At 41.7% G+C, this 26074-nt stretch overlaps 2 protein-coding genes across 2 annotated transcripts in view; both read left to right on the forward strand.

Annotated features, from left to right (window-relative positions):
- Positions 1-949: 949 nt before the first annotated feature.
- On the forward strand, positions 950-1776 carry tmem203 (transmembrane protein 203). The gene has a single exon (XM_084746123.1). It carries the CDS (start codon positions 1216-1218, stop codon positions 1630-1632), a length of 417 nt encoding a protein of 138 aa, XP_084602249.1. The 5' UTR covers positions 950-1215; the 3' UTR covers positions 1633-1776.
- A 6540-nt stretch (positions 1777-8316) lies between these two features.
- tprn (taperin) overlaps positions 8317-26074 on the forward strand; it is a 31753-nt gene continuing 13995 nt past the window's right edge. Inside the window, exon 1 of the mRNA XM_084746529.1 lies at positions 8317-10686. Within this exon, the coding sequence (XP_084602655.1) occupies positions 8491-10686 (2196 nt within the window). The 5' untranslated portion in view covers positions 8317-8490. The remainder of the gene's footprint in view (positions 10687-26074) is intronic.

The raw sequence follows: 26074 nt of genomic DNA on the forward strand, positions 1-26074 counted from the left end.
AATTAAAAGATATGAATATAAACTACATAAATACTTAATAGTCAGTGTACTCACCTGTGACAACGCGAACTCCCGACTTGACTCCTCCATACAATTCAAGACAAGCGTTTCTTCTTTCAGTTCGACCGACTGTTCGCGGGCGAAATGTCGGAGCACTACCGCCACCTATTGACTGGAGTCTTCTTAACATTATTGTATGACGAAAGTACACAAATAGATAATCTTATATTATTTTTATATCGATATGTAACAGAAAACATACATCTTTTGGTGATTGTTACAGATGGAGTTATGGTGCACAAACGGTTAACACTAGTGGAAAGATTTGCACATTAACGAAACACCTTTTCGGCCACCGTACAAGCCAGTTTTTACTAGTCTCGCGATATTTCCCATACAGCGAGAAAAAAAGCCGAAGCTACGATGCTATCCTGATGCTAACGGCTTGTTAGCCTTGTGTTGTGACAGTTTAGCTTCCAGGTAGATGGAGGAGAAAACGCCTCACTGCTATTAAGGTAAAGTAATGTGTGGTCACAAAAAATACGTTTTGTACATGTCCGACCGTGCGTCGTGGACTGTAATTAGATGGGCTGTATCATCTATGACTGTCTGTGGTTAGCTTGCATTGTCGTAGCCTACAATGATCTTGTCTGCAGTTTGTATCATCGTGGTAATTGTTGCTCAACTTGAGCTGTGACGTTAATATTTCATTGTGTGTCAGTGTATCAGTATCATTTAATATCTAACTGAGGTTAGTTAGGCTCAATATTGAACTGACAGAGCTGTGAAATGGAGAAAGATAGATGGAATCACTGCTCACTGGCTGTTTTCTGATGTAATGAGCTGTGATTTGGGCCCTGTCTGCTCTTAAGTTACAGACTGTGTGCCCAGTAGTCTTCTTCATAGGTTCTGTCAGATGCAGCATATTGTATCATCTTTTCAACTGCCATGTTTTGTTTCTTATACATCAGGAAGGCGTTTCCAGAGAGGCTGAGACTGGGAGCACCCCCTGCAGCCACCTCCCTGATCATCCTCCTCAGGGTGGATTTGAAGATGTAGCCAAGGGTGAAGTGGGTCATTTCTGCAGTACCTCAGCATTCAGTGACTTCTCACCGCCAGCCTCACCCTGGAGCATTGTGACCAGGGCTGCCCAGTGTGTGACTCGGCCGTCCTCAGTCAGTCCGTCCCTGGTTAAAGACCCTGCTGTCCTCAGCTATGCTGTTCTCCCTGAGGGAACTGGTCCAGTGGCTGGGCTTTGCCACCTTCGAACTCTTCCTTCATCTGCTAGCTCTGCTGGTTTTCAGCATGCTGGTTGCTCTGCGAGCTGACCTGTTCACCCCCACGCTGAGCTGGTGGCTGGTGTTCGTCCCGTTGTTTGCTGCCGATGGCCTCAGCACCTATTTCACTGCCATCGTGTCCATCCGTCTCTACCAGGAGAATGAGAAGCGTCTGGCGGTGCTACGTCTCCTCTGGGTGCTGACGGTACTCAGTCTGAAGCTGGTGTGCGAGGTGCTGCTGTGCCAGAAGCTGGCGGAGCAGGAGCAAGCCAGAGACCTGTGGTTCGGCCTCATCGTCTCGCCGCTTTTCATCCTGCTGCAGCTGCTGATGATACGAGCGTGCCGCGTCAACTGAGTAGAGGCGTTAATGGTTGTGCTTTCACATCACCGACAACACAGGAACAGAGAGCAATCTTCATCTGCCAGTAGAGATTTAAAACATAACAGTGGTGTGATTTTTTTTTTCTTCTGGCTCATTGCCACCTTTTTCTGTTGTTTTTTTTTTACAAAAACACGTTCCAGGTCTCATCAGAATCCAGTTTTCTAATAGCTTCAAAATGAACACAAGTTTTCACTGCTCGATTAAGTTACAATGCAGTATTTCAAAGAAAAAAGCAGACAATCTACTCTGTGTGTTCTAAATTCTAAAATACACTGAACCACTGTAAGTTTGTGGACACCCCTGTTGATATACTACATTTGTCTACATTAGGTCTGGGGCTATTTGACTCCTTTGTCCCAATGAAGGGAAGTATTACTGCTTTAAGCCTACAGTGATATTTTCAGCAATAGTATGTTTCCAACTTTGTAGCATCTATTTGGAGAAGGCCTTTTCCTGTTTTGACATGACAGTGCCCTCAATCCAGGTCCATACAGAAATCGTTTTCCCAGTTTAGTGTGAAAGAATTGACTGACTTCCAAACCCATTCAACACCTTTGTGGCTGAATGGGACCAAATCCCTGCAGCCGGCTTCCTAAACCTTGTGGAAAGCCTGACATCCAAAGAGTGGAAGTTGTTGGTTTTGGAATGACAACAATCATATTTTTACACAGACGTAAAAGGAAAAAATCACCACTTTTTCTGTTGATATCCAATCAATAGTCAATTGCAACAATATATTCCTCAATGTGTGCTATATTCCCTGAGAAAAGTGAGTTCCTCTGATGCAAATCTTTTGTTCTTCCTGCATCCAGTGATGTCACAGTGATGTAGTTGGTGTTAAGGAAGAATTACTGGCTGTTTCAGTTGGATTTTAGTCTCCACCTCTGGGTAGCCAGGTTTTGTGTCAGATGAGTATTTTTGTCACAGTCATAACTATGGATGAGAGCAACCCATCTGGGTACTTTGCTCCTGCTTCAATACAAATTCTGAGGTCTTTGCCAGTGTAATCGCATAAAATAAGAAGAACTTATCATGGTTTACTTATAAGGAACCCAAATCCTCTGGCCAGTCAGGTTAGCAGTTATGTTATGTCTTTGCCCATACAACAATCGGTGTCGTTACATAGAAAAAATGAAAGAAATAGGGGTCCTTTCAGTCTGCCTCCATCAAAGTGGACAAACCTGATATACAGCTACCTTCCTGAATCTTTGGGTGTATTTAAGACATTTGTCGTTCTTTTTTTTTTTTCCATTTACACCTTGTTTTGCTGCTTTGGTACTGTTAAACCAAACTCCATTCTAAAAGCAGTTGTTTTATGGAGGGACATATTTATTCAGAGTACAAACAGTTACACCCTCAGTAAGACTCTTTTCTGATTCACTTTAATCTACAGATATAATCGGCACATATATCATTTACTCAATAACATCATTAACTAACCTGTGATGAAGTGTTTGGCACAGACACATATACTGACAGGCCACCTTTACAGTGATTGTTTTCACCCAAAGGAGGGCTGCTCTCAGTCATAACTTAGATTGGAATAACATGGAAACATCGGCGTGGGAGCCACAGGTTCACCCGCAATGCATACTGGTACATGTAGGCACTGCTGGATGGCTTTGTGAGCAGAAAAAACTCAGTTGTTCAAAGTAGCACACACTGAAGAATGTGTTGCTTCAGTTGACTTGCATTTACCATCAACACTGATTGGACATCCACATGAAAAGTGCCAAATTTTCCCTCTAATGATTCTTAATATTATTACAGTGAACTTTAAGTTGATTCTGAAGACTGTATGGAAGTGGATTGTAACTATATGATGAATTAGTTGTTTGTCCCTTTGTCACCAAGATGGATTTTGGCTACAAGTTTTTGATTCATTAAGAAATCCAAAGGGTCAGAGCAGTAAATGTGAATATTGAACATGGTGTGCCTTTACATTGTGCAATCAGTGGTAGACAATGAGCCATGAGGAAAATGTATACCAGAGTTATGTTTTAATGCACACAAGTAAATTTAATACTGGTGAAACTAAAAGGCTGTAATGCCTGAGTAGGCTCCCTTTTTGGAAACTGTCATGGGTAACAGAGCTCAAGGGGTTGTCGCAGCTTTTTTGCTTTTTTTTTCCACCGGAGGAAGAGATCGCTTGCCAGCACAACTTGGCTAGGTTTATTATCTTGTGTCTCACTTTGTTGCCTGTTGCCGGGAGCGTTGGTCACGCAATTTCCCCCCCAAGTTGTCAGTTCCATCATTGAGAATGGTCTGAACAGCAAGAAGCTGGTTCTGAAACTTGTTGTCAGCTCACAGCCTCACCCCCAATGAAGAGGAACTGAATGTGATTTCTACAAGCAGTCAGTTGTGTGCGCACATCTTCCCTGAATATTGCTGTTTATTTTGTACAGTATGTAATGTGATAATCCTACCATATGTATGTGCTGCATGTATTTAAGGCCTCATTTTAAGGTAATTCCGATGTGAAATTCTGTGTAATATGTATATGTTGATTTTGGAAAGAAATTCACCAAATCTTATTTATGTTTTTATGTTCTTGTTATGGCACCCTTGTTGTCATCTGTATATACATGTAAATAAACCATCAACATTTAACCAGAGTCATCTAATGAATAGCTATGTAAGCATGTTAGTGAGTTTCGACAGTGGTAGAATGTAAGCACATTAACTCGAGTATTAATTTGAGCTACTTGTACTTGACTATTTTCTTTTCATGCCACTTTATATTTCTACTCTAGTAAATCTCAAGAGGTTAATGTTGTACTTTTACTCCACTACATTTAGCGGACAGCTTTAGTTACTTCACAAACTAGAGGAGAGCGCTCAGTAGAGTGCAGATTCCCCCAAGGCAAGAAAGAGTCAGTCAAAAGTCAGCTGTCAATTGTCGTACCATGTAGATTTTCAAATCTGTACTTTTACTCGTACTTTAAGTACAAATTACAAAATGTAATCTAATTACTTTTAAAATCATAATGGAGCACTGAGTACAATTTGAATTAATATCAAGTGAAACAAAAAACACTGCGGCAGCACACATTTAGAGTAAGGATTTAATCATTAATCAATAATTGCCATCAAAAATTTAGCCAATTAAAAATGTTAATATTTAATCAATAGTTGTTAAATAAAGAAACTTAAACTGAAAAAAGAAAAAGAAGGGAACAAATCCATTTGTATCTTATAAATTATTAACAATTAATAATCAATTTCAACTATTGGTTCAGGAAAATGTGCAGAATTTGCAACTCTAGTTCAGACTAGTTACAATGACATCATCAGTTAAAAAGTAACTAATACTTGTAATTGAGTAATATTTTTAGTAAAGTAACAGTACTTGTACTTGTACAGATTTTCAGTGAGGTTTTTAGTGAGAAACATGCTGTCTTCATTTAGAGACTATTTTTACAGAGGACTGATGGAGAGCTGATCATTATGATGTTACAGTGAAGTTGACCTATGACCTTTTGGATATAAAGTATTATTACATTATAATTTTATCCTTTTAGATATTTGAATATAATTTTGTCATAATTAGTGTGTCATTGTTGAGTTGTGGGCAGAACTGAGCCAAAGTGGTCATTTGTGCCAAGTTTGAATAAATTCCCACAAAACATTCTTGAGATGTGACATTGACAAGAATGGAGTGACTTCAAAATATAATTCCTGTGGCCACAGCTGTTGCTGGCATGAAGAAATTAATGTTAAGGTAAAGTTTTTGAAGAGTTTTCGAGATTTTTCAAAAATTATGAATCACAGAGGTCATTAAGCTTACAGTCATAATGTGCACAAATAAAACTAGGCTGATGGCTCTGGCAGTATTTGAGATTAGCTGTGGACACGCCTGCATTCACACACACAAGCAAGTGATCACAAATTAAAATTTGTGCATTAAAAAACAGGTAAATGTACAAGTACATCTGAAACAATTAGTTGATAAATCAATTAGTTGATTGATACAAAATGATTCTAAGTGTCACATGAGTAATTTTTCATGTAGAAACATTTTGTTGTTCTATCTTCTCAAATGTGAAGATTTTCTGTTTTTCCTTTTAATTGTTTTAATCATTTTAATGTATTTAAAATAATTTTAAGGCTTATGGTGTTGTTTGACAAAACAAGCATTGTGGTGGTGTCCATTTGGGCCCTGGGAATGGTGATTTCATTCCTCACCATTTTCACAGTTTATGAAAACCAAACAAATGAATAATTGAGAAAATAATCAGCAGACTGATCCATAATGAAAACAATAATTAGGTGCAGTCCTATACAAAATGTTTTTTTCCCCTGCTTTTACGTTAATTCATGAGTCATAATAATCTAATGATATATGCTAATATCTAATAGTATAACAGTCACAGGACATTTTTCTGCATTGGGTACTTTTGTCTGAATACTTTAGATACATTTCTCTGATTATACTTACATACTTTTACTCAAGTAACTTTAAATGCAGTACATGATCTGAGTTCTTCCTCCACCACTGGGTCAATAGAGGAAGAGATATCTGGTCTCTTACTGGGTCTTTCCCTTCCTAGCCACAAGGAGGCGCCACTGGCCTTTTGTATGGGCGTGGTATATCACAACATAAAGGACCATACCACATTTATGTTTTTGCACATTTATCCCACATACAAATGCACATCACTGATGATTCCTGCTTCTGTTAAACAACACATACAGCACAGTGTGATAATCCATTAACGGGCCTCAATAAGATGCATCTTACTAAGGGCTGGATATTATTTAAAGAATTACAAAACCAGCACCAATACCAGTAGCCTTAAAATGATACCAGTACCAACTGAGTACTTCGTTCAGTTCCTCATGACGAACGCTTGTGGTGATTGGTTGCAAGCAAAATCATAGAAATGGCCATTTTTTCTAGATCTTGGTATAAAAAGGACTGACTGCATGCAGGTTTCACTACCACTTGGTTCAAGGTTATTTCAATCAATACCTTAAAAGTACTGAGTACAGATATCCAGCATTAATCTGACTGCATATCCTATACTTTTATTAGGGTTCTATCAAAAATAGCCAGCAATATTGATGCATGCAAACACGTTCGATGGTGGATTAAGTAGGGATGCAATTTATATAATTACTGCAATAATGAAAGTATGGCCAATAAATATTGGCAACAATAATATCTGATTTAACAGATTATCTCTAAGCATTTAATTTGAATTCTTAGGCAAAATTCTCTATAAAAGCCAAAGTATATTTGTAAAGTGTTTTGATGTATGTTACTAGACAAAATAAAGAAAAATATGATGAGTCAGAACTGTGTTTTTGTTGTAATAATGATGTCAGTTAGATTTGGTTCAGTCAGCGCTGTAGTATATGAAATCATCCATCTTTGCACACTACATCTCAGCCTCAGGTGTGCATGAACTACAGCTCTTATGAACTTGATTTGACACAGCAGTATAATGCAGTAAGAAATAAAATAAGAATAAGTAATTGGAATCCAAAGTAAATAAGTCTGAATCAGCCATGAGAAGCAGGCAATTATCTGTCTTCTGTATCGGCTGAAAAAGTCCATATTGTGCATCCCTAGGATTAAGTATTGAAATGGAAGTTAAAGTTTTGTCAGTGTGGTATTGGAGATTAAACAGCTACATTTTAAAATAAGAAATACTAGAATCAGAGAGAAAATTATTAATGCCAGTAAGACCAGTTTTCCAGTTTCATATCTTTCAACCGTTGTCTTTGAAGAGCAGACAAAGGTACATTTGATCTATTTCTTTCATGCAATTAAGAACATGAAATGCACACTTCCTCTCTGCTCTTTAGCACTTTGTGTACTTAATTATGGGCCGGTGATAAATGTTTGATGAGCTACAGTAATCTTCTGTAGTACCCGAGAATAGCCCTTTAAGTGCTGATTCATGTGCAGCAGCTAGCTACTTCTCAGCTCATGTGTTTACTGTGGCAGGATTATCGACAGGTGGCATCACCAGCAAATGCTGAATGAACAGCCGTCAGCCTCTTCCAGCCACTGGATATTACCTACTTATCACACAATACAATAACACAATAACACCTGTGGACAACAGTATCCCTGTAACACTGGTTACAGATACTGTACAACTATACAAATACCATAGAAAACATGAATTTGGAACATAAAAATTAAGCACAAAGAATGAGGCTACATAGATTCAATAGAGGTAAATTAAGTTTTTACGGGATTTTGGCAATAAATGTTAAGTATATTTCTAATGTGGGAGATGAACTAGTCTTGCAACCGTCACAGGGTGGTTTTGGTTGTAATTAAATGGTTAGTACTTCTTATAGGCCTTAAATGAAGCAGTAGGTTTCAGTACAAACAGTATTGACGACAAATCTATATTTAATCACTCAATAAAAGATACATGTATCCACTGACAGCGTTAAATATAGCCTAAATACTGGTTGAGGGGCGGGTGGAACTTGAACGCAACACGTTTGATTGACAGGCCTTCCTTGCCCAGCCAACAATAGAAACGGGAGTGGTTTGCGTCAATGTGCAGCGCTCTACAGAACGGGAGAGGGCGTGTCCGTAAGATATAACGACCAATCGGGAAGCGGATGGGATTGCCGAGGCCGCTCGTGCTGCTGCGGAGGGGCGGGGCTGCGTTCAGGGGCTGTGTGGAGAGAGGGAGCCGGAGAGTGAGCAGGCAGAGGGAGAGGAGAGAGAAAAAAGAGACGGTGGGGATGTGTGTGAGTGTACGGTGAACGGTGCTGCAGGTACACTCCGAGCCGGATACAGGTTTTTTAGCCGCACCGGAGCCTGCCTCTCTCCTCTTCATCCCCTCCGAACAACCCTCCGCGATGTCCGGCGGAGGAGAGGTACGCGTCCTCCGCCAAGAGCCCGGCCAAGAGAGCCCGAGGATGCCGGCCTGGAAGCGAGAGATATTGGAGAGGAGGAAAGCGAAGGGCGGTGGGTCTGGAGGAGCTGGTGCCGCGGAGACAAGCCCCGGTGGTGCGGCGGGCCCGCAGCGGACAAACGGCGAGCTGACGGGAAATGTGAACGGCAGCGGCGGCAGCAGCGGCGGAGCCAAGAGTGACAGCGGGGCAAGCGGGAGGAACTACACCATCACCACGGCCAGCCAACACTTCAGCAACAACAAAGAGCCCCGGCCGACGGCAGCCGATAGAACGTTGTCAAGAGAGGACGACGGACATGAGAGCCTGGTGCTACAGGAAAGCCTGGGCCCGCTGGAGGAGAACCCGTTCATCAAGCTGGAGAAGGAGCGGAGGAGGCGACAGGACCGAGAAAACACCGCTCGACCGGTCCAGCACATCCTGGAGCTGTACGGAAGCGTACCCGGTATACGGACTATCCGCGCAGAGAACATCATCATCATTGAGTCGGATCCGGATTACTTCCCTGAAGCTGGAGGTCTAAAACCGGGGTCCAAGTGGCAGCAGAACGGTGTGAGTAGTTACAGCTCTCTGAACGACCTCCTCGACCGGAGAGGGAGTGCTGTTACTGAGATAAGAGCCAAGGAAGTGGTAATTTATGACACCACGTTAAGCAAGAGTGAGGAGAACTTGAGCACCCTGGGCCGCCCTGATCATGAAGTCTCATCATATGAGACAGGTGAGGGTCAAGGCAGGGTGAGCCGGATGCTGCAGAAGTTTGACAGTAACTATGGGAAGCTGCAGAAGAAGTCTCACAGCACAGAGAACCTGCTCGACCTGGATTGTAGTGCCAGCAGCAGGCCAAGACTCTGGCCCAAGCCACAGCCAGATCTGGTGCCAAAGCCCAAGCCAGGCCCATCAGTCAGAAGTCCGGGCAGCAGCCAGCCATCCTCGCCTGTCTTCCAGGGTCCTTGGTCTTCCAAACCAAAGCCACAGCCTGCTGTCTCTGAGCAAGGCAGCCCCCAGCGCCTCCCTGGGTCCCCACAATCCGTGTCTTCCTTCCGTCAACGGTTTGAGGAAAGCGGTGGAAGTCGTGGAGCAGCTGTCGCCCCCAGAGATGAGCCAGACAGGGGGCTTACCAAGCCCAACAGAGAGAGAGACTGGGAGGGTGCAGAGGTGCCACCCAAAGCCAAGGTGCCATGCTCTCCGGAGACCCTTCGTGCCCATGCTGAGTCCCCCTCAAGCCCCATCTCATCCAAGATGTCCCGCTCCTCGCCTGACTTTGAGATCCGCCCCTCCCCAAAGCCAGACCTTGCCCAAATTCCTGATGGGGACGCCCAGGCACGGGCCCTCGCAAACCTGCGCCTGAATTCTCGAAACTCCTTCACAGTGATCCCCAAGCGCCGCCCTGCTGCAACAGGCAGCCCAACACCGTCCAGCCCTGTCAAGTCTTCCCCCACCCACAGAGTGGCAGAGGTGCCCATGCCAGGAGTGCCAACCTCCCACACCCCTACGCACTCTTTGACACCCTCAAAGAGGAGTGAGGACAAAGTTCAGGAGGAGAAGGAAATCAAGACACCGGCAAGGCCGTCCAAGCCTGAACAGTCTCCCTCTGTTGCCACAAGTCCTGCACCTGCTCCCATTTCAGAACCTTTGTCTCCATCGCCTGCTCTAACCCCAGCTCCCTCCTCTCCACCTGCCCTGTCTTCACCCCCGTCTTCTCCGGCTGTCCCATCTTCACCTTCCCTCTCCCCGCTTCCTTCAGACTCTCCTGCCCCGTCTCCGGCCCCTTCTACCCCCTCCCCAGCTCCAGAGCAACCTCCCGTGGATCACCTACCAGTAACAAACATAGATGACATTGAAGTGGAACCCCCGCAGCATGTCCCCGTTCCCAGCCCCATGGTGCAGAGGAGGAAGGGGAACACCTTCACTGTGGTGCCTAAACGTAGGGTGGAGCCTGAAGCCCAGCCAGGCTCACCTGAGCTCCAGAAGGAAGCATCAAATGAAGCTCCACCGGGGTCCACGCCCCCACAGGCCCCATACGCTCAGCTGGGCTCCCTGCTGAAGAAACGCTACCCCGCTGTGGAGGAGATTGAGGTCATCGGAGGGTACCTCTCCCTCGCAAAATCCTGCCTCTCCAAGACAGGCTCCACAGGCAAGAAGGTGAGAGCAGAAACACACTTTGTGGCTTTGTTGACAAGTTTCACACACACACACACACACACACACACACACACACACAGAGTAGTTCTGAAAAGATTAGTTGATCAATGGATCAATCGAAAAAAAAGATTCAAGCAAAAATGACCTCAAAATAGCTGGGAGCACCTTCTCAAATGTGAGGATTTGCTTCTTATCTCAGTTTTATGTGATTGTTAACTGAAAATCTTTGGGTTTTAGATTGTCTATCAGACAAAACAATCCATGTGAGGACATCACTTTAGAGTTTTTGATGGGCATTTTTAAACTTTTTTTTCTGACATTTAAAAGACCAACTGATAAAACAGTTAATCAAAAAGACACAAGACAGATTCATCAGTAAAGAAGATAATTGGTATTTGCAGCTCTTAATTGTGAGATCATGTCAACACTGCAGCACACAGTAAGTAGGGTTAATATTGTGTGCCTCCAATCTTATGCATAACATGTGCCAAATCTTCCCAGAGGGATCATTAAAGTTTCCTCTGATCTAAATTTAGTAGTTGAGCGTCACACAGGAAAGGCTGTGTTTTTGTTTTCTTTTTCTTCCCCGTGCATCTGTCACTTTATTGTTCTTTAACCAAGCCACTGCACTCTGGTCACCTGCGCTTTTTAGGGATTCGACCAGCATTTCCACCTCATGGTTAATCCTCCAATTTATTTTCATGGTTTCATGGGTTGTGGTGTGAGGGAGAGTGTCAGCTACTCTGAAAATCTCCACATCCCATCACTTGACCTGCTCTCAGGCCTGATGGATTAAAAGTGTGTGTTTACACAGCCACTTGGAATGACGCGCAGGGTTTTTTCCTGTGGATTGCCGTCCCACAAAGGCATGTTATTTGTCGCAGAGCGTATTACTGGGTTAGGTGGCCCTCCAAGCCTATTGACTGAACAATCTCATCAAGGCTGTATTCAGTTCTCAGGATTTGGCTGGGGGAATCGGGCCAGCTCTGACCTGTCCCAGCCTCTGAGGAACAAATTTATTGGTTCTTTTATGGGTGAATTCATCTGTGTTTTGGTTGAGAGTGGAGATAGCCCTAGGCTGGGTCCTAAATCATAATTAAACAATAGCAAAGTTTGTGTTTTGGGCATCGCACTTATCTTATAATCATAATCAGATATCTAGTGCTTTCTTGGCCAAGGTCTTGCTGCAAATTGCTACTGTTTCATCTGTATTAGGGATTAATTAAATATGAGTGTATGCTTCTAATTAATTTTGCGAGGTTGCTGCAGGCTGCTGCTCGGGATCAGCCGGAGCCTTATTTTCAGCATGATGGTGTTTATGTTACTCTTCTTGACAGCCAAAGATCCCTGCCTGTGGCTTGAATTTTTACCTAACATAACACATTATTAAGTGCATCATGGTGGCTCAGAAGCGCAGGGTGTGGAGCGTTTAACCACAGCATCCTGGGTTTGAGCCCAGCCTAGGCGTATGTCATCCCTCACCCTTCCTCTTATAGTCTACTCAACTCTGCCTGCCAAAGTGGAAAAAAGCATTTCCACAGTCTTCGGATGCTGTCAGTTACATCACAACCCTACTCTTTGTGAACTAGAAAGCACCACATCGCCTCTAATGCTGAATGTTTGGAGCCTTTTGGCAGCTTTTCAATCTGGGCCGGTGTGTCAGCCACTCAGACGTTGGCCTGCGGTCCTGTTTCCTCGACCCGGTCTGCCGTAATCCTCTGCTCTCCAAGTAAATCCAACTACCTTTTACAATCAGGGCAAGAAGCTCAGGCTACTCACGATTTGATCAAGTGGAAACAGTGACCAGCAAATGCACAGACTCTGCAACCACTTTACTGAAACTGTATCACATCTGTACTGTGCAGGGTTGGTTCCTGAATCTCAGTTCTTCTTAGCTGATAATTTTTACCAGTTTTAGACAGTTTTATTGAGGCAAAATTCTTGTATTTAGAACAGGGGTTCCCAGACTTTTTCAGCTCGACACCCAAAACAGAAATCTTCCCAGGACCCAAACTTACAAAAATACATCATGAATTGCAGCATCACATTGTGGAAAATGTTGATCAGTGTCTCCAAAAATCCAGAGTGACATCCTCAAATGTCTTGTTTTTTCCTCAACCCAAACATATTCATTTTTTTTTTATTTTTTTTTATTATTCTTCCTTAAAAAATTACTCAAAACGATTAATCAGTGATCAAAATAGTTCACGATTCTTTTAACATTGACAGGAAAAAAGATTAAATGACTAATTGTTGCAGCTCTAAACAACATAATGCATTAACTTTAACAGGGCAAACGGGAGTGGATCAAAATGAGGCTTTGTACTAAAATGTTGTAGTGGTGGCCCACATTTCCTATCATGCATGGACAGAATAGTCTATTAAGTTAGTGAGCAAATGTTACTTCTTGTTAATGCTGGCTCCATGTTTTGTTCAAAACATGGTGGTTTATGTTTGTAGCCCAATTGTCATTTTTGTACCAGTTTATAGTTATAACCATCACTCAACCACAGCTCTATTTTACTACTGTGTTTTAAAGTTATTGTGTGCTGTGTTAAATGGTTGACATTGCTGAGAGATACTTTCTGTATGTTATTCCACACTGGCTGTCAATATTTGAGGAAATGTGGAACACATTTTATTCATTTGCCAATTCGTTACACGTTTTGGGTCCCGACCCTGAATTTAATAAAAATGAAGATGCCTGTTTTTATACCTCAAAGGAAGGTATCAGAAACGTTTGGTGTCAGAACTGAAACTCTACTATCATATTTATGGTACTATTGAAACATTTAAAACTGGCGTAAATACTCAGTTAAAACTCATTGCCAAAATTTGTATGCACTACTGCTATAAATGGTGATTTGTAGATGTTTTGTGCGGCATTCTCTCCGCATTTCCTTAAAATTCACCATTGCAATTCTGGCATCTTGACTAGAATTTAAAATAAAGTACTGTGGGTTTGAGTTATGCTTTCCTGTAGATCATGACTTTATAATAACAGATATTTCAGCTGCTGACTTGTGACAGTAAGTCTAACCCATGCAACCAGTTTGCGGTGCATGCATTTTTATTGTCTGCACATGTAGACTACTAGTGACCATGGCCACAAGACATGAACACATCCTGTCCTTTGTCATTGTCCCTCCCAAACCAAACACTTTATCCTTTTGTTGTCTGTCTGCTCTTCTTCGTCATCATCAAGGCCCAGATTTGTTCTTTCTCCTCTTTTCTTTTCTGGGCAGGGCTGCGCAGGCAATTACAAAAGCATCGAGGCTTGGCCTGGCCTGTGTAATTTGTGTGGAATTTTTGTTCGGAGCCGCTTCTGTGTGAGAGCAGCCTCCGAGAATGGCCTCAGCTCAGCGCTCTGGTCTGGGATTGGGTTTTTTGAGCGCTTTTTTTCCCAACAAACCATTTTTTTACGAGGAACTTGGCTGAAAAAGAATGTTCCATATGCACGTCAGGACTCGAGAACTTGACCAAAGCAGATCATCAACTCTTCCTCTAGATTTTCCAAAAATATTTTGCAGTATTCACACTCCCTCTTGCTGCATGTTCTGATTGTTGAACTCTTGCATGAGTGGTGAATGCTGGAGCACATCCAGCACAATCTCTCCTGTACTCTTGTCTTTATCGCTCCCCAAGCACCACTGTTTTTTTTTTCCTTTACCCATAGTGCACTGCTTTATTCTTGTGTGGTGGTAGTTAATAAGGCCTGTCCCCTTGCTTCCAGCTTCCTGTGATCTCCTCCTCTCTACTGGGGAAGGAATTGTGGAAGAGCTATGTAGGTCAAGTGCAGCTTCTTGTACCGCATCACTCCTGCATTTGCATAAAATCGACTTGGGCTTTCTAGCGAAATACACAGGCTGGGGTTGACTCAGTTTCCATCTGCAGTGTGATTGGACTGGGCTCTCTTGACTTAACCCAGGCAGGATTGACAGATTGTTTTATTTCCTTGCCGGAGATGCCGTCGCTTTTTGTTGAGCAGAGATACAGCTGGCAGCAAGACATTGGAAGGGGCAGAGTGGTTTGTTTTTGAAGTCTCTGCTCCCTATGACTGGTTATTATGGGAAAAGGGTGACCGTCCCATGTGTTTGTCAGCACAACATCCAGAGAGCGAGAGAGAGGAAGAGATTTTATGGGCTTACCCGCCTTTTTCCAGTGTTTGTGTATTCGCACAGAGGAACCACTCAGATGACTGATTTTGTAAACTGCTGCAGCATGTTTATCTGTAATTATGACCATTCTGTTCAGCTAATAATTAGGTTTGGCGAAGAGGATCGCATGTTTGTTACTGAAAGTGCTAATTATTCAGATGGATTGTTTGTCTAATGGGATTTGGGATTTAGATATCAATCTGTTAAGTTCATATTAACCTCAAATCAGCATACAGCTGTGACTGAACTCACTAATCTAATGGTGCTTTCATGCTTAACCTGTTTGGTAGAGGTCAAACTAAGTAGCTCTGGTGCAGAGCTGAAAGGAGACCACATGTGAAAGAGGATGTCAGTATGGTTCCAAGCAGACTCTGGTGAAGTTTGTTTGTAGAAAGTAAAGCAACCAACCACATGTCTTTATAATCCTAGGTATTTTTATTTTAAGCATTCATTTAAAAGCTAAACTACTATTCAATCCAACTGCTGCGTCAAATCTGATTTTTTATAGATATCCCAACATCACAGATCACAATTTGTTTTAAGAGCCTTGATTCAGTTAAGGAAAACTACCCCAGAAAACCATTTTAACAGGGAAAATTTGGAAGAAACCTCAGGCAGAGCTTCAGAGGAGGGCTCCCTCTCCCAGAAAGGAGAGAGTGTTGCTGTGTTCGGAGCAGACAAAGAAAATCAAATTTTAGTGACAAAATTTCTGGCACATGTAGATTATAAAATGCAGCAGTTATTAGAAAAGTAACAGTTTTATACTTGGCAGGACAAATATGGACTAGGCCTGTAACTACTAGGGTTGAAAGATTCTGATGAGACTGAGACCAGCCCACCACAAGGATAATGTTAACAGGTGTGAGGCCTGAACTAATTGCAGAATAAGCACTAGTTAAAAGGGGGATGAGTTTTAATGAGAAAGTGGTTACCTGGGGAAATGATTCTCAACACGGGTACGTATTGTACCCCATGGGTACTTTAGCATGGGTATCTGGAACGACTGTTGTTCAAGGCAGGAGATGTACAGGACTTACTGCAGGGTTTCCCACTGACTTAATTCCCTTGTAACAGCTTAACACCATCTTTGAAACTGACAGTAACTAGCAGCAAAAATAAAAATACATATTCCATCTGTCTATGGGCACTTGAACCCATCCTATAGCGCTGTGGTGGGATAAAAATAGCAGTGATACCACTGACCTAAGTGGTCTGTATAAACATTGCAGCTAGATCATTTGGTAACCATGGTTACACATATGCGTCAGCACGTGGGTGCAAGTTTTTTTCTGATACATCCAGTTGCAGTCTTGACTAATAAGGCTAAAATTACTTACAAATTTTTGAGCTCTTAATGTTACCAGAGAAACACATGCGGCACAGTAAAGTCAGTCACTCGAGGTCAGTGATTGTGGGTCCATGTAGCACTGATGATGCAGGGCGATCATCATTTATTTCTTATAGACTAAACAAACAGAATTGCAAGTGTGAAAGCAACCTAAATTTAAAATATACTCTACACTGCAACATTGTAGTACCAAGACAAACAATATAAATCTATTTATATTGTGTGTATGCAAATTGTTAGACCTCTGTTCCTCTGCACCAGTCATATCAAAGTTGTGTTTTGTTGCAGCATGACTACATCTCTCCACCTCTGTGCATTGATCTATATCTGTGTTTAGAGAACACCACATTTTTTTCTTGTAGTTAAATGTCAGGCTTGCAGCCGGTTAAAAATAACCAAACCTAAATGGTTAAAAGCTCTCAGTAACACAGGAAGGCCAAGGAAAGGGCACACTCCTACATTTACATTGTGCGCCTGGGCTACAGGTGTGAAAGTCCATTGTGTTTAATTATTTACCACCCAGCAGACATTCCCCATCTCTCCTCCCTTACACTTCCTGAAAACCTACCACCCCACCCCCGTGCTTTTAAATTTTCTTTTTCTTTTTTTTTTTTTTTTTTCTAAAATAACAGCCGGCTGCCCACTATCCTGAGTGCTTTTTTCCTTTATTGAAGCTGAGCTGAAGCGACAGGAGAAATGCTTCAGGTTAGAAGTGCATTGAATATCTTAAATGCTCACTTTGTACAAACCAAGAAGAATAGCCTTGGCACAGTGCATTTTTAACAAGCAACTGTGTCAGTAACTTAACACGAGATCCTTTTGAGTTAATACAGTATATGCTTAGTTGCTTTATTACTCAATAAAAATATAGATAGATAGATATCCGTTTCAGTCTTAGTCATGTTCATTGCATTAGTAGCTCTTTTTCCAGAGGTAATTAAGTAATGCTGCCCTGTAGAGCAAAACCAAATCTATTTTAAGATCTGTGATGTTGTTGTGTACTTCTTATCCCCGAAGTCCAAGGTAATGTCATGTTAACTCTCATTAGGGTAACACCCTCCAATCAAGACATATAAACACAGAAATCGGCGCTCATGGTGATGTTGAGCGTCCAGGGATGACATTTGCATACAGATCAAGAGTCTGGGTTTGAAAGCAAGTGAGAAGAATGTTTTCAAGCTAAGCTCAGTTGCTCTTTAACATTATTTAACATTGCACCTGGCAGAGTGATATGATGTCTGAAATTGGACATATTATTGCCTTATAGAATTGTCATGGCTAGTATGTTAGCAGAAAGTGGTTTCTTGTTTACATATTCAACATTAGCATTCATTTGGAGTTGTGCTTTTTGGATTTCTGATTAATGTAAGTCCAATATCAACACAATTTTTAACTTTGGTTTGGTCTCCGCCAACTTCAGGGAAAAATGTCTAGCTGCTAAAAGCCCCACTATGTCCACCACTCTTTGCTAAGACGTTAGAAGCATCACTGTGACCAAACTGTTTGGAGATTTCCACACTGTATCGTTTTATTTTGAGCTTCATCAGGATACATGAATCAACAATGGACAAGCAGGTGAAAAAACGGCCAGTCCCATTCAAATCAATTGCAGTATGCTGTACACCTATGCACATCCTGGTGGTAGAAGCTCCACCTCATGGTATTTGTAGTTTATATGTGCTGACTGGAACACCACGAGGCATACAAATGGAAACCACACATTATAAAATGCAAACAAGGCTGGAACACAGTTGATATAGGAAAAACACATACAATTAGGAAGTTCCTTATAATAGTACCATACAATTGCATCATGTGGCAAATTTTTTGAGAAGGGTCAGACTTGAGATCCCCAGATCTATTAGAAAAATAAGAAAAACAAGCACCTCAAACCAGAAATAACACAGCACTTGTATCAAAATCGTTGTTAAGGCCAAGAGCTACCTTTGGCATATCTTTCCGTAGCCCCCTCTTGGCAATTCAATGCATTCAGTGCCCTGAAAGCAAATGAGAGAGATAGGGGGTGAAAATTAATTGAAAGCACACGCAACAGGATAGTTCTCGCCTGATGGAGTTCTTGTGCTCACTAATTGTTTCATCATGCATGTAGTTTTATCTACATCTCAACTTTTGCCCGATCTTGGATGAGTTTTCCATGTGTTGTGGCACTGGGTACAATAATCCATGGGTACACAAGTCAAAATACCAATTAGTGCAACTTTAAATTAAGTTTTTAAAGTCTAAACACATTGCAATTTCTACACACACCATTAAACTGCTCATACAGGCTATCTTCTGCTGGTTTGAAGTTAAAGTTGCTTTCATTTTTATTTTATTTCCATGATGACACTGGTCTTGTTTTATTTCTAATTGCCACAAAACATTTTACAACATTGTAAATCTGAAGAGACGAACCTTTCAGGCACCATGCTTTAACCTTTTGAGATCAGGAAAGGTTTTATGAACCCTAAAAGTCAGACAGTTTGCTCCACCTTCAGGGGAATATGTGACTCTCCAGCTGAATAAAAGTATGACCATCACCAAAAAAAATTATGTTGCAAGGACTTTATAGAGCAGAGCGATGGCTAGGCCTGGATCCAACTGTGTGTTTCTTACCTCTCACTTCCTGGTGTCCCTTCCTGAACTGCTGTGTTAGCTTTTAGATGAAGGTGTCCTTGAGTCACAATCCCACCAGCGTCTTTAAAAAAAATCAAAATGACTTTGTCTCTTGCTGACTGTCAGATGTAAGAGGTGTTAGTTCTCTTTTTATTATTGATATCACATAAGGCTGCAAATATGGTTTCCTATTAACAAGCTTGTCATTTCCTCTGAGGGCTCTGTGGCTGCAGGATGTGGACACTTGCATACACACATGCACAAGCCATGCTTAATTTCTGCATAAACACCCACATACAAATACACACACTTGCAGGTTTCCCACACATAGCCCTCAGGCACATGTGCAACCTTGCAAAGTCAGTGTAATTAGAATTCAGCCAGCAAAGCCCCACTATCATAGTCATGTTTAATTCAGTGTATGTGTGTGTGTGTGTGTGTGTGTGTGTGTGTGTGTGTGTGTGTGTGTGTGTGTGTGTAGCGCTTTAGAGTGCATGAGTAAGAAGATGAAGGGACTAAAAGCGGAGGATGTTAACAGACGGGGCTTTTTGAAAGTTTATAAAAAGAAACTGAGTGAGCGGGTGAAAGAGTCAGGTAGAAGTCACTGACTTTTGAAGCCTTGAGTGTTTCCATCATTTTCTGTGACATACATCTTTCCTAGATCAATTTGATTGGTTGCATTGATAATTGGAAGGTAACCCGCCCAGATGCCTTGATGACTGAAGAATACATCCAGTTCTCTCTCCTGGGTTACAAATGCAAAACATTGTAGGGAATCTGGGGCTTTATGTGGTGCTTTTTGTGCACAATGTAAATTTTATTCAAATACTCTCTCCATGGAGGCTGCGTGTAATCTGCCTCAATGTTTTTATCTGTCATTGTGTGAATCATTGATACCCTCAATAATTTGTTTTCCTGTTTACATGATCAAAAGCTGTCCGTCTGTCTCACTGTTTGCCTCACTCTGACTGCCTGCCTCCACCTCCGCTCTCCCGTTTCCCTCTGTCACATATCCATGGTGCCTGTCGCCGGGGCAACACGGGCCGCGGCCATTCTATCCTGTCATTAGGATTCCAGGATAAGGACACACACTCTCTCTGTCTGTCTTACACACACATACATGTTGTTACATCAGCGTGGATGTTGCAGGTTCTGTGATTGGTGGACACATAGTTGTCATGAGGAATCCCTTGTAAAAGTGAAGCATCGCCTGATAAAGATCTTTGAATGGGGTTGTCTGCTGAGCGCGTTCTGTAATCAGCAAAGCTAAAATCAGTGTTTCTGTGGGTGGAGACCCAAACAGCTCAGCCCTCTGATGTTTAAGAGAGGGCTGGTGTGTTTTCATAAGGCCCAGTGTGAAGCCAAGGTCAGTTATTTCAGTACAGGGTTGAAAAAGTCTTCAAACATGTTTCTGTTTTCATTAGTTCACTTGCATTGTGTGTTAACCTTGACATGGATTATTTCTTACTTCTATCATCTTATTGTTGAGGATGTTTTTATTAGATCCTGTCTATATTAACAAAATTTGAGACTTAAAGGGGAAATCTGTAATATATTTACTGTAATAAATCATAAAAACCAAGGAAACATGTTAAGTTGAAATACTCATTTCTTTGACAACAACATGACAGCTGCAGAGTTTATTAGAGTTCAGACTAATGCTGAATGTTCGCTGAATGAGTGAATCTGTGTTTATGGGTTGTGAGAAATCATTAATTATCTTGTAGAAGAAGTAGATGTTTACAGTGGTTAAATTGCGCAATATGTTAATGGAGTCTGGTAGGCTGTGAACAAACTCAGACTCCAGAAGGTGTATTTTCAGAGCAGTGTTTTCAGGATAACAGGTTTGGTTTACATTGACAGACAAGTGAGAATTAATTAATGATCAACTTTCAGTGTAGGATTATCCTCGCTTGTCATTGTCACTTTACAATGTGTGCGTCCTGCGTTCCTGCATTGTTCCTGCAGCCTGCTTGAACTTCAGGGGAAACAACTTGGTTCAACAATAGATTGTATATTAAATAGGATGTCAGCCCATTTAATATACAGTCCAAGGCTCCAACTTGCTATTTAGACTGCTGTACTCATTTTCGGCACACGCAATTGCTACATATTGCTCCCTTAAAAACGATGAAAAAATAGTATACAGTATATGCCTTTATATATATGCCTTCTTTGTTTTAACATAAGAACAAAGCTAAGCCAGCCCCATGCAAGTGGTTCTCTGAGGTTAGAGACAGCTGCACTAACGCTAGCATGGCAGCATGCCAGTGCAGGAATTTCATGGGGGCCATGCCATCCATGGCAGCCTTGACCCCTCAGTTTGGCCTTATACCCCTCAAAAAATTATCTGCCCTGAGGCCACAATGGCCTTGATTCCCCGTCTGTACTGCCCCAGCAGATTTCAACATTTCCTCCTCTGCCTGTTTCCCGTCAATGCAGCTTTTAGACAGCAGTGTCTTTTGTTGAGCTTCTGAGTTGTTATTGGGCAACATCAAGTGAAACGCAGCATGCATAACCAGACTTGGGTTCACTTTCCAGCCTGGTATGAACCGCTGGAAGAACAGGCTGTTTATGATTATGATAAAATCAGCAAGGTTTAGGTTTGTCTGGCTGGATATTTAGCTATATCGGATGCCTTTTGTTGAAATATGTTCAATCATCAACTGTTGATGCATCAACAGTGTCTTTTCATGAACCCACTAATCACAGCCTGGATGGGGCGAGACATTAAAAAAAAAGTTTGATGTGCTACAGTAAACTGTCGAAATGTTGACAAGTTAGTACTTAGCTTTAACAATTAAAAAAAAAAGAATAAAAATAAAAATGGAACTTTCTCTTTACTAAATGCACAAAAACAACAGTTACATTGTTCCTCATATCTGAGTATTTCCCCAAATTCAGTGCATAACATAATGTAGAAGTTTTAGTAAGTGTTGACATTAATGCATTCCCTCATTGCTTGATTGTTAGCTCACCTAAATGAGCCATACCACTTATTCATTTTATAAGCTGCAGCTGTGTTTATTAGGCTATGTTAAGAGGTCTGTTTATAAGAACGAGAAAGCAATTATTGCAAACAGAACTACAGGTGCATGACAAATCAGGTTGCGCACTTTATACCTCTCTTATCATCAGTGTTTACACTGTTCATACCAATCACCAACAAAATGTAATATCAATGTGACATCATTCAAAGGAAAAGGAGAAGCGGTCTGCAGATTAAATAATGTTAGCTCACTGGAAAAAATATTTATGGTTTCAAAAATCTGACCTTTGAGATCTTCTTCATGCTGTTTTTGTCCTGGGTGTGTGCACTCCATGTTATTTGGTATGTGACGTGTTCACTGTGTTACTGCCTTGTAACTGTGTCAATCACTGATTAATCTCTGTCCCAAAGATCACTGAAACAGTTGCCTCATCATTCTTTTACTCTTTTGCTTTTTAAAACTGGAGATAGTGACGGTGAAACCATTGAGCTCCGTGTGTAAGAAGATCATTGCATTGGCACCTGAAAGTGAGGGACATACCTGGGACCTGTAAAAGTAATTATGGGGGTGTCCACCAAAAAATTTAAGATTGTGTAAAGAAAGAAGTTTTTTCCTTCTAAACACATTATACATGTTAGAAAATAGTTGCTAGAAACATGAAAAGACTGAGAACTATGTAGGGAATTGTGGCGTTATACTGTTAAACTTTGTTTATGATTTCTTTCTTCAGGATTTTTTGGTTGGACCTGAAACATGGCTCGGTTTAGTGCCATAGCCATGGTTCCCCACGAACCGACACACTAACAATGCCACGTCCCACTCTCCTCACCCTCCCTAACAGTCATTTATGACCGTACCTTCGGAGACTCAATCAAATCAGATCCAAATCAGCCCAGCAGTTCACTTCAGCTCACTTCAGTTCCAACAACCTGATACAGGAGAAAAAAAAAACATCCCGTCACCATCCCCTGGCTGTGTTGGATTGAATTTGCTTTGACATGTCCAATAAATCTGTTAGAGCATCCATGGAGCATTTTTTTCAGGTTGTAGTGGTCTTTGACAGTGAGACAACAGAGCGGACATGTCTCTAGTATTTCAGATCAGAGAAAACTGCTATTTTTTTCTGATTTTGAGATCTAATTTTATACGCTTAACAACTTTTTATATCATTCAGATTTGGTTGGGTGGTTAATAACATACATTTTTGTGATGTGACACACATTTATTATTGCTTTCCATGATCTTTAACTTCCTAAAGGTTGAGAATTAGAAGGTAGAAAAATTTAGAAATGGAAAAACCATTCTCTTGGTTCTGATCCAACATAGATGTTCCTTCAGAGAATCTTCCCTCCTGATTAAATGTGTGGGGTCTTCTCCTGTCCTTTGTCCTGGTTGTGGCTTTTCAGACATGCCTGGCCATCCGAACTTTGATTTGACAATCCAGAAGTGAGCCTTTATGTATTAAACGCTCCCACAGTGTGTGGATTGCTGATTGGTTTCGATCTCCACCCTACTGGTATCACCTTACATGTACAGCGTGGGCAGTCATATCGGTACGTGCCAGCTCATTCTTAACAGCGAAAATATCCTTAGGTGGGACAAAATATTGTTGTAACAGCTCAATTGGTCTGAGACACATCTATTTGGAGGGCTTGTTGATACAAATAGTTGGGGAAGAATGTGTCTTCTCTTTCATTTCTTTCTTATCAGTCAGATAATCCACCCCTGATAGCACAGGGAGACCTAAACACACACACACACACACTCGTACTCACACACAGCTACAAAGGGCATACTATTACAGCAGTGACTCACGCAGTCTTGAGACATGGCAGTGTAAACACACATTTTCAGATTTTGCACTGCTTGCAGCCCACGCCGCAATCCCAAGCTGCGAGCACCAACCACCTACACACGCTAGTGACTTTCCACAGCTTTATCAGTGTTGTGATACTTGACCAATGATGGTTATAGCACTTGATGCATTTCCACATAAACGTTGAACTGATTTAACCTCATGTGTGATGAGAAATCTCACAAAACCTACTACAGCGATTACATCCATCTAGGGGTCTTCAGTAGGTGTACTCGCTAAGGGTCTGTTCTTTGAACCTGGACATTGCAGGATTGAATCCCTGCATCCAATATGGTATTTTGTTGTATGTCTCTGTTCAAGGTAATTTCCTGCTTAGGTGTGTCTTATTGGCAGCTGGGTTCTGTTGGCATGCAGCAAATTACTCATAATTAAGGCAAAGAATGTGCTTACTGGTATGATCACAATGCTGCACCCGCATAAGTTAATGATTTAAAAAAAATCTGGGCGCTGTTTAAGTCTGGCAGAACTTCAGTCTTGTTTTATACAGTAGGAGAGGGTCATTTAGTGATGTGTGTTTTTAGTGTTGACATTTGAGTCATTATTATACACAGAAGAGTCAGTCATTGCAGTAAATAATAACAAAAGACACATTTTTATGGTGATATTAGTTTGCAGTATTGCTCAAGTATCTTCAGAGTTTCCCCCAGCTCCCCGGCTGGGGCAGGGCCTTTCTGTGTGGAGTTTGCATGTTCTCCCCGTGTCTGCGTGGGTTCTCTCCAGGTTCTCCAGCTTCCTCCCACAGTCCAAAGACATGCATGCTAGGTTAATTGGTGACACTAAATTGCCCGTAGGTGTGAATGTGAGTGTGAGTGGTTGTCTGTCTATGTGTCAGCCCTGCAATGAACTGGCAACTTCTCCAGGGTGAACCCCGCCACCCGCCCAATGTCAGCTGGGATAGGCTCCAGCAGCCTGCGACCCTTACGGAATAAGCGGTTACAGAAAATGAATGAATAAATGAATAAATTCAGCGGAAAAAAATATCATAATCTACCAATGATGCTGTATTTGTGGTGATGTATTATTATGTTTGGGGGGTTCACAATGCTTTGCAGGCCCTGATTATACCTGGCATTAACATGCATCTTTGGTGATCCGATCACAAGTGCACAACTCTAAGTACGTCAGTTCACTGTCATTAAAATGTGTCTTCACATGTATCCCAAGTGAACAATTGTGATTGGCTCTAACTTCCCTGCTCTACATGCCAATAAAGATCAAGCGCTGATTCTTGCTGTACTGACTCTCTTCGGCCCCAAAATTTTGCTTATTACTGTGGCTTCCTCTGTTTTTTTTTTTTTTCTATTTAATATGACACCATGTGTGTGGAAATGAGTGTGTACCACTGCTATGCAGAAGACTTCAGCTGAGCCCACAGTCCTTTCATCTGACTCACTGGATGCACACTATGGGTATAATTCTGCCATTGGTCACTCATTTCAAGCAGCATTGTGGTGTCTGCTATCTACGTTTTCAAAGTCCTCTGTTGTAAAGATTCTTCATCTTAATTGTGAGAGTTGCTAGTTCTCTGAAGAATCAAATATCTTTACTTCATGCAGCATGGAGAGAAGACTCAAGCACAGTGTTCTACATGCTCAAAAAAGCAAATTAGCGCCTGGGAGGTTAATGGTATTCATGTAAACAAAGCTAACAGCTGTTAGCTTTTCTTTTCAGTATTTACTCGTGTTAATGCCAGAGTTCAGCTCCCGATGTGCAAATGTTCCACCAAAACAAGTTCCCCCTCAACACTATTTTGCAGCAGCACTGTTGCTGCTTCCTGGGCTTAGCACTGCCCAAAAACATTTGTGACTGGATTAAAGAAATGCAAAGAAAGCAGAAAGTGTATGCGTTGAGCCAGGCCTTTCTCCAGTCTGACTATGCAAGACGAGGGAATTGATAAAGAAGCGGACTGGTAAGCAGAATCAATAATGGCATTTGTATCAATAAAATCTTTTCAGTTCCCATCAATAGGTCTGATCAATCGGACAATGCATCCTCAATGCATCTTGGGTGAATTCACACCCATATTTCGAGCTGTTCTCTTGTGATTGGATCACCCAAAAATTAATGTCAGTTGTAAACTAGGGCTGCATAATATGGTAAAAAAAAAAGTCATATTTTTAGGCCAGGGCATCTTTGCAGCACCGGAGCACTTTGTTATAATGCGGGTTTCTCTCACATTTTTGTTTTTCAAAAAACTGCAATTTGGTTCTGGTACTGCGATATGGATATTGCACTTGGCCATAATGCAATTAACTGTGCAGCCCTAGTGTAAACAGGCCAAAGAGGTGAATTTATCTTTTCCTCAAATGCACCTATGCTGTGCACTCTGTCCTCCTGGTCCACGTGTAAGGGGGAACCCCTGATTTTCTCACTCCTTCTCCTGGTATCTGTCCATGATGAT

This window comes from Lutjanus erythropterus, chromosome 20 (assembly GCF_056507025.1).
Source record: "Lutjanus erythropterus isolate fLutEry1 chromosome 20, fLutEry1.hap2, whole genome shotgun sequence".
Taxonomy (NCBI): domain Eukaryota; kingdom Metazoa; phylum Chordata; class Actinopteri; order Lutjaniformes; family Lutjanidae; genus Lutjanus; species Lutjanus erythropterus.

Excerpts from the sequence above, each read along its gene's own strand:
- tmem203 (XM_084746123.1), top strand. The coding sequence starts at position 1,216 with ATGCTGTTCTCCCTGAGGGAACTGGTCCAGTGGCTGGGCTTTGCCACC.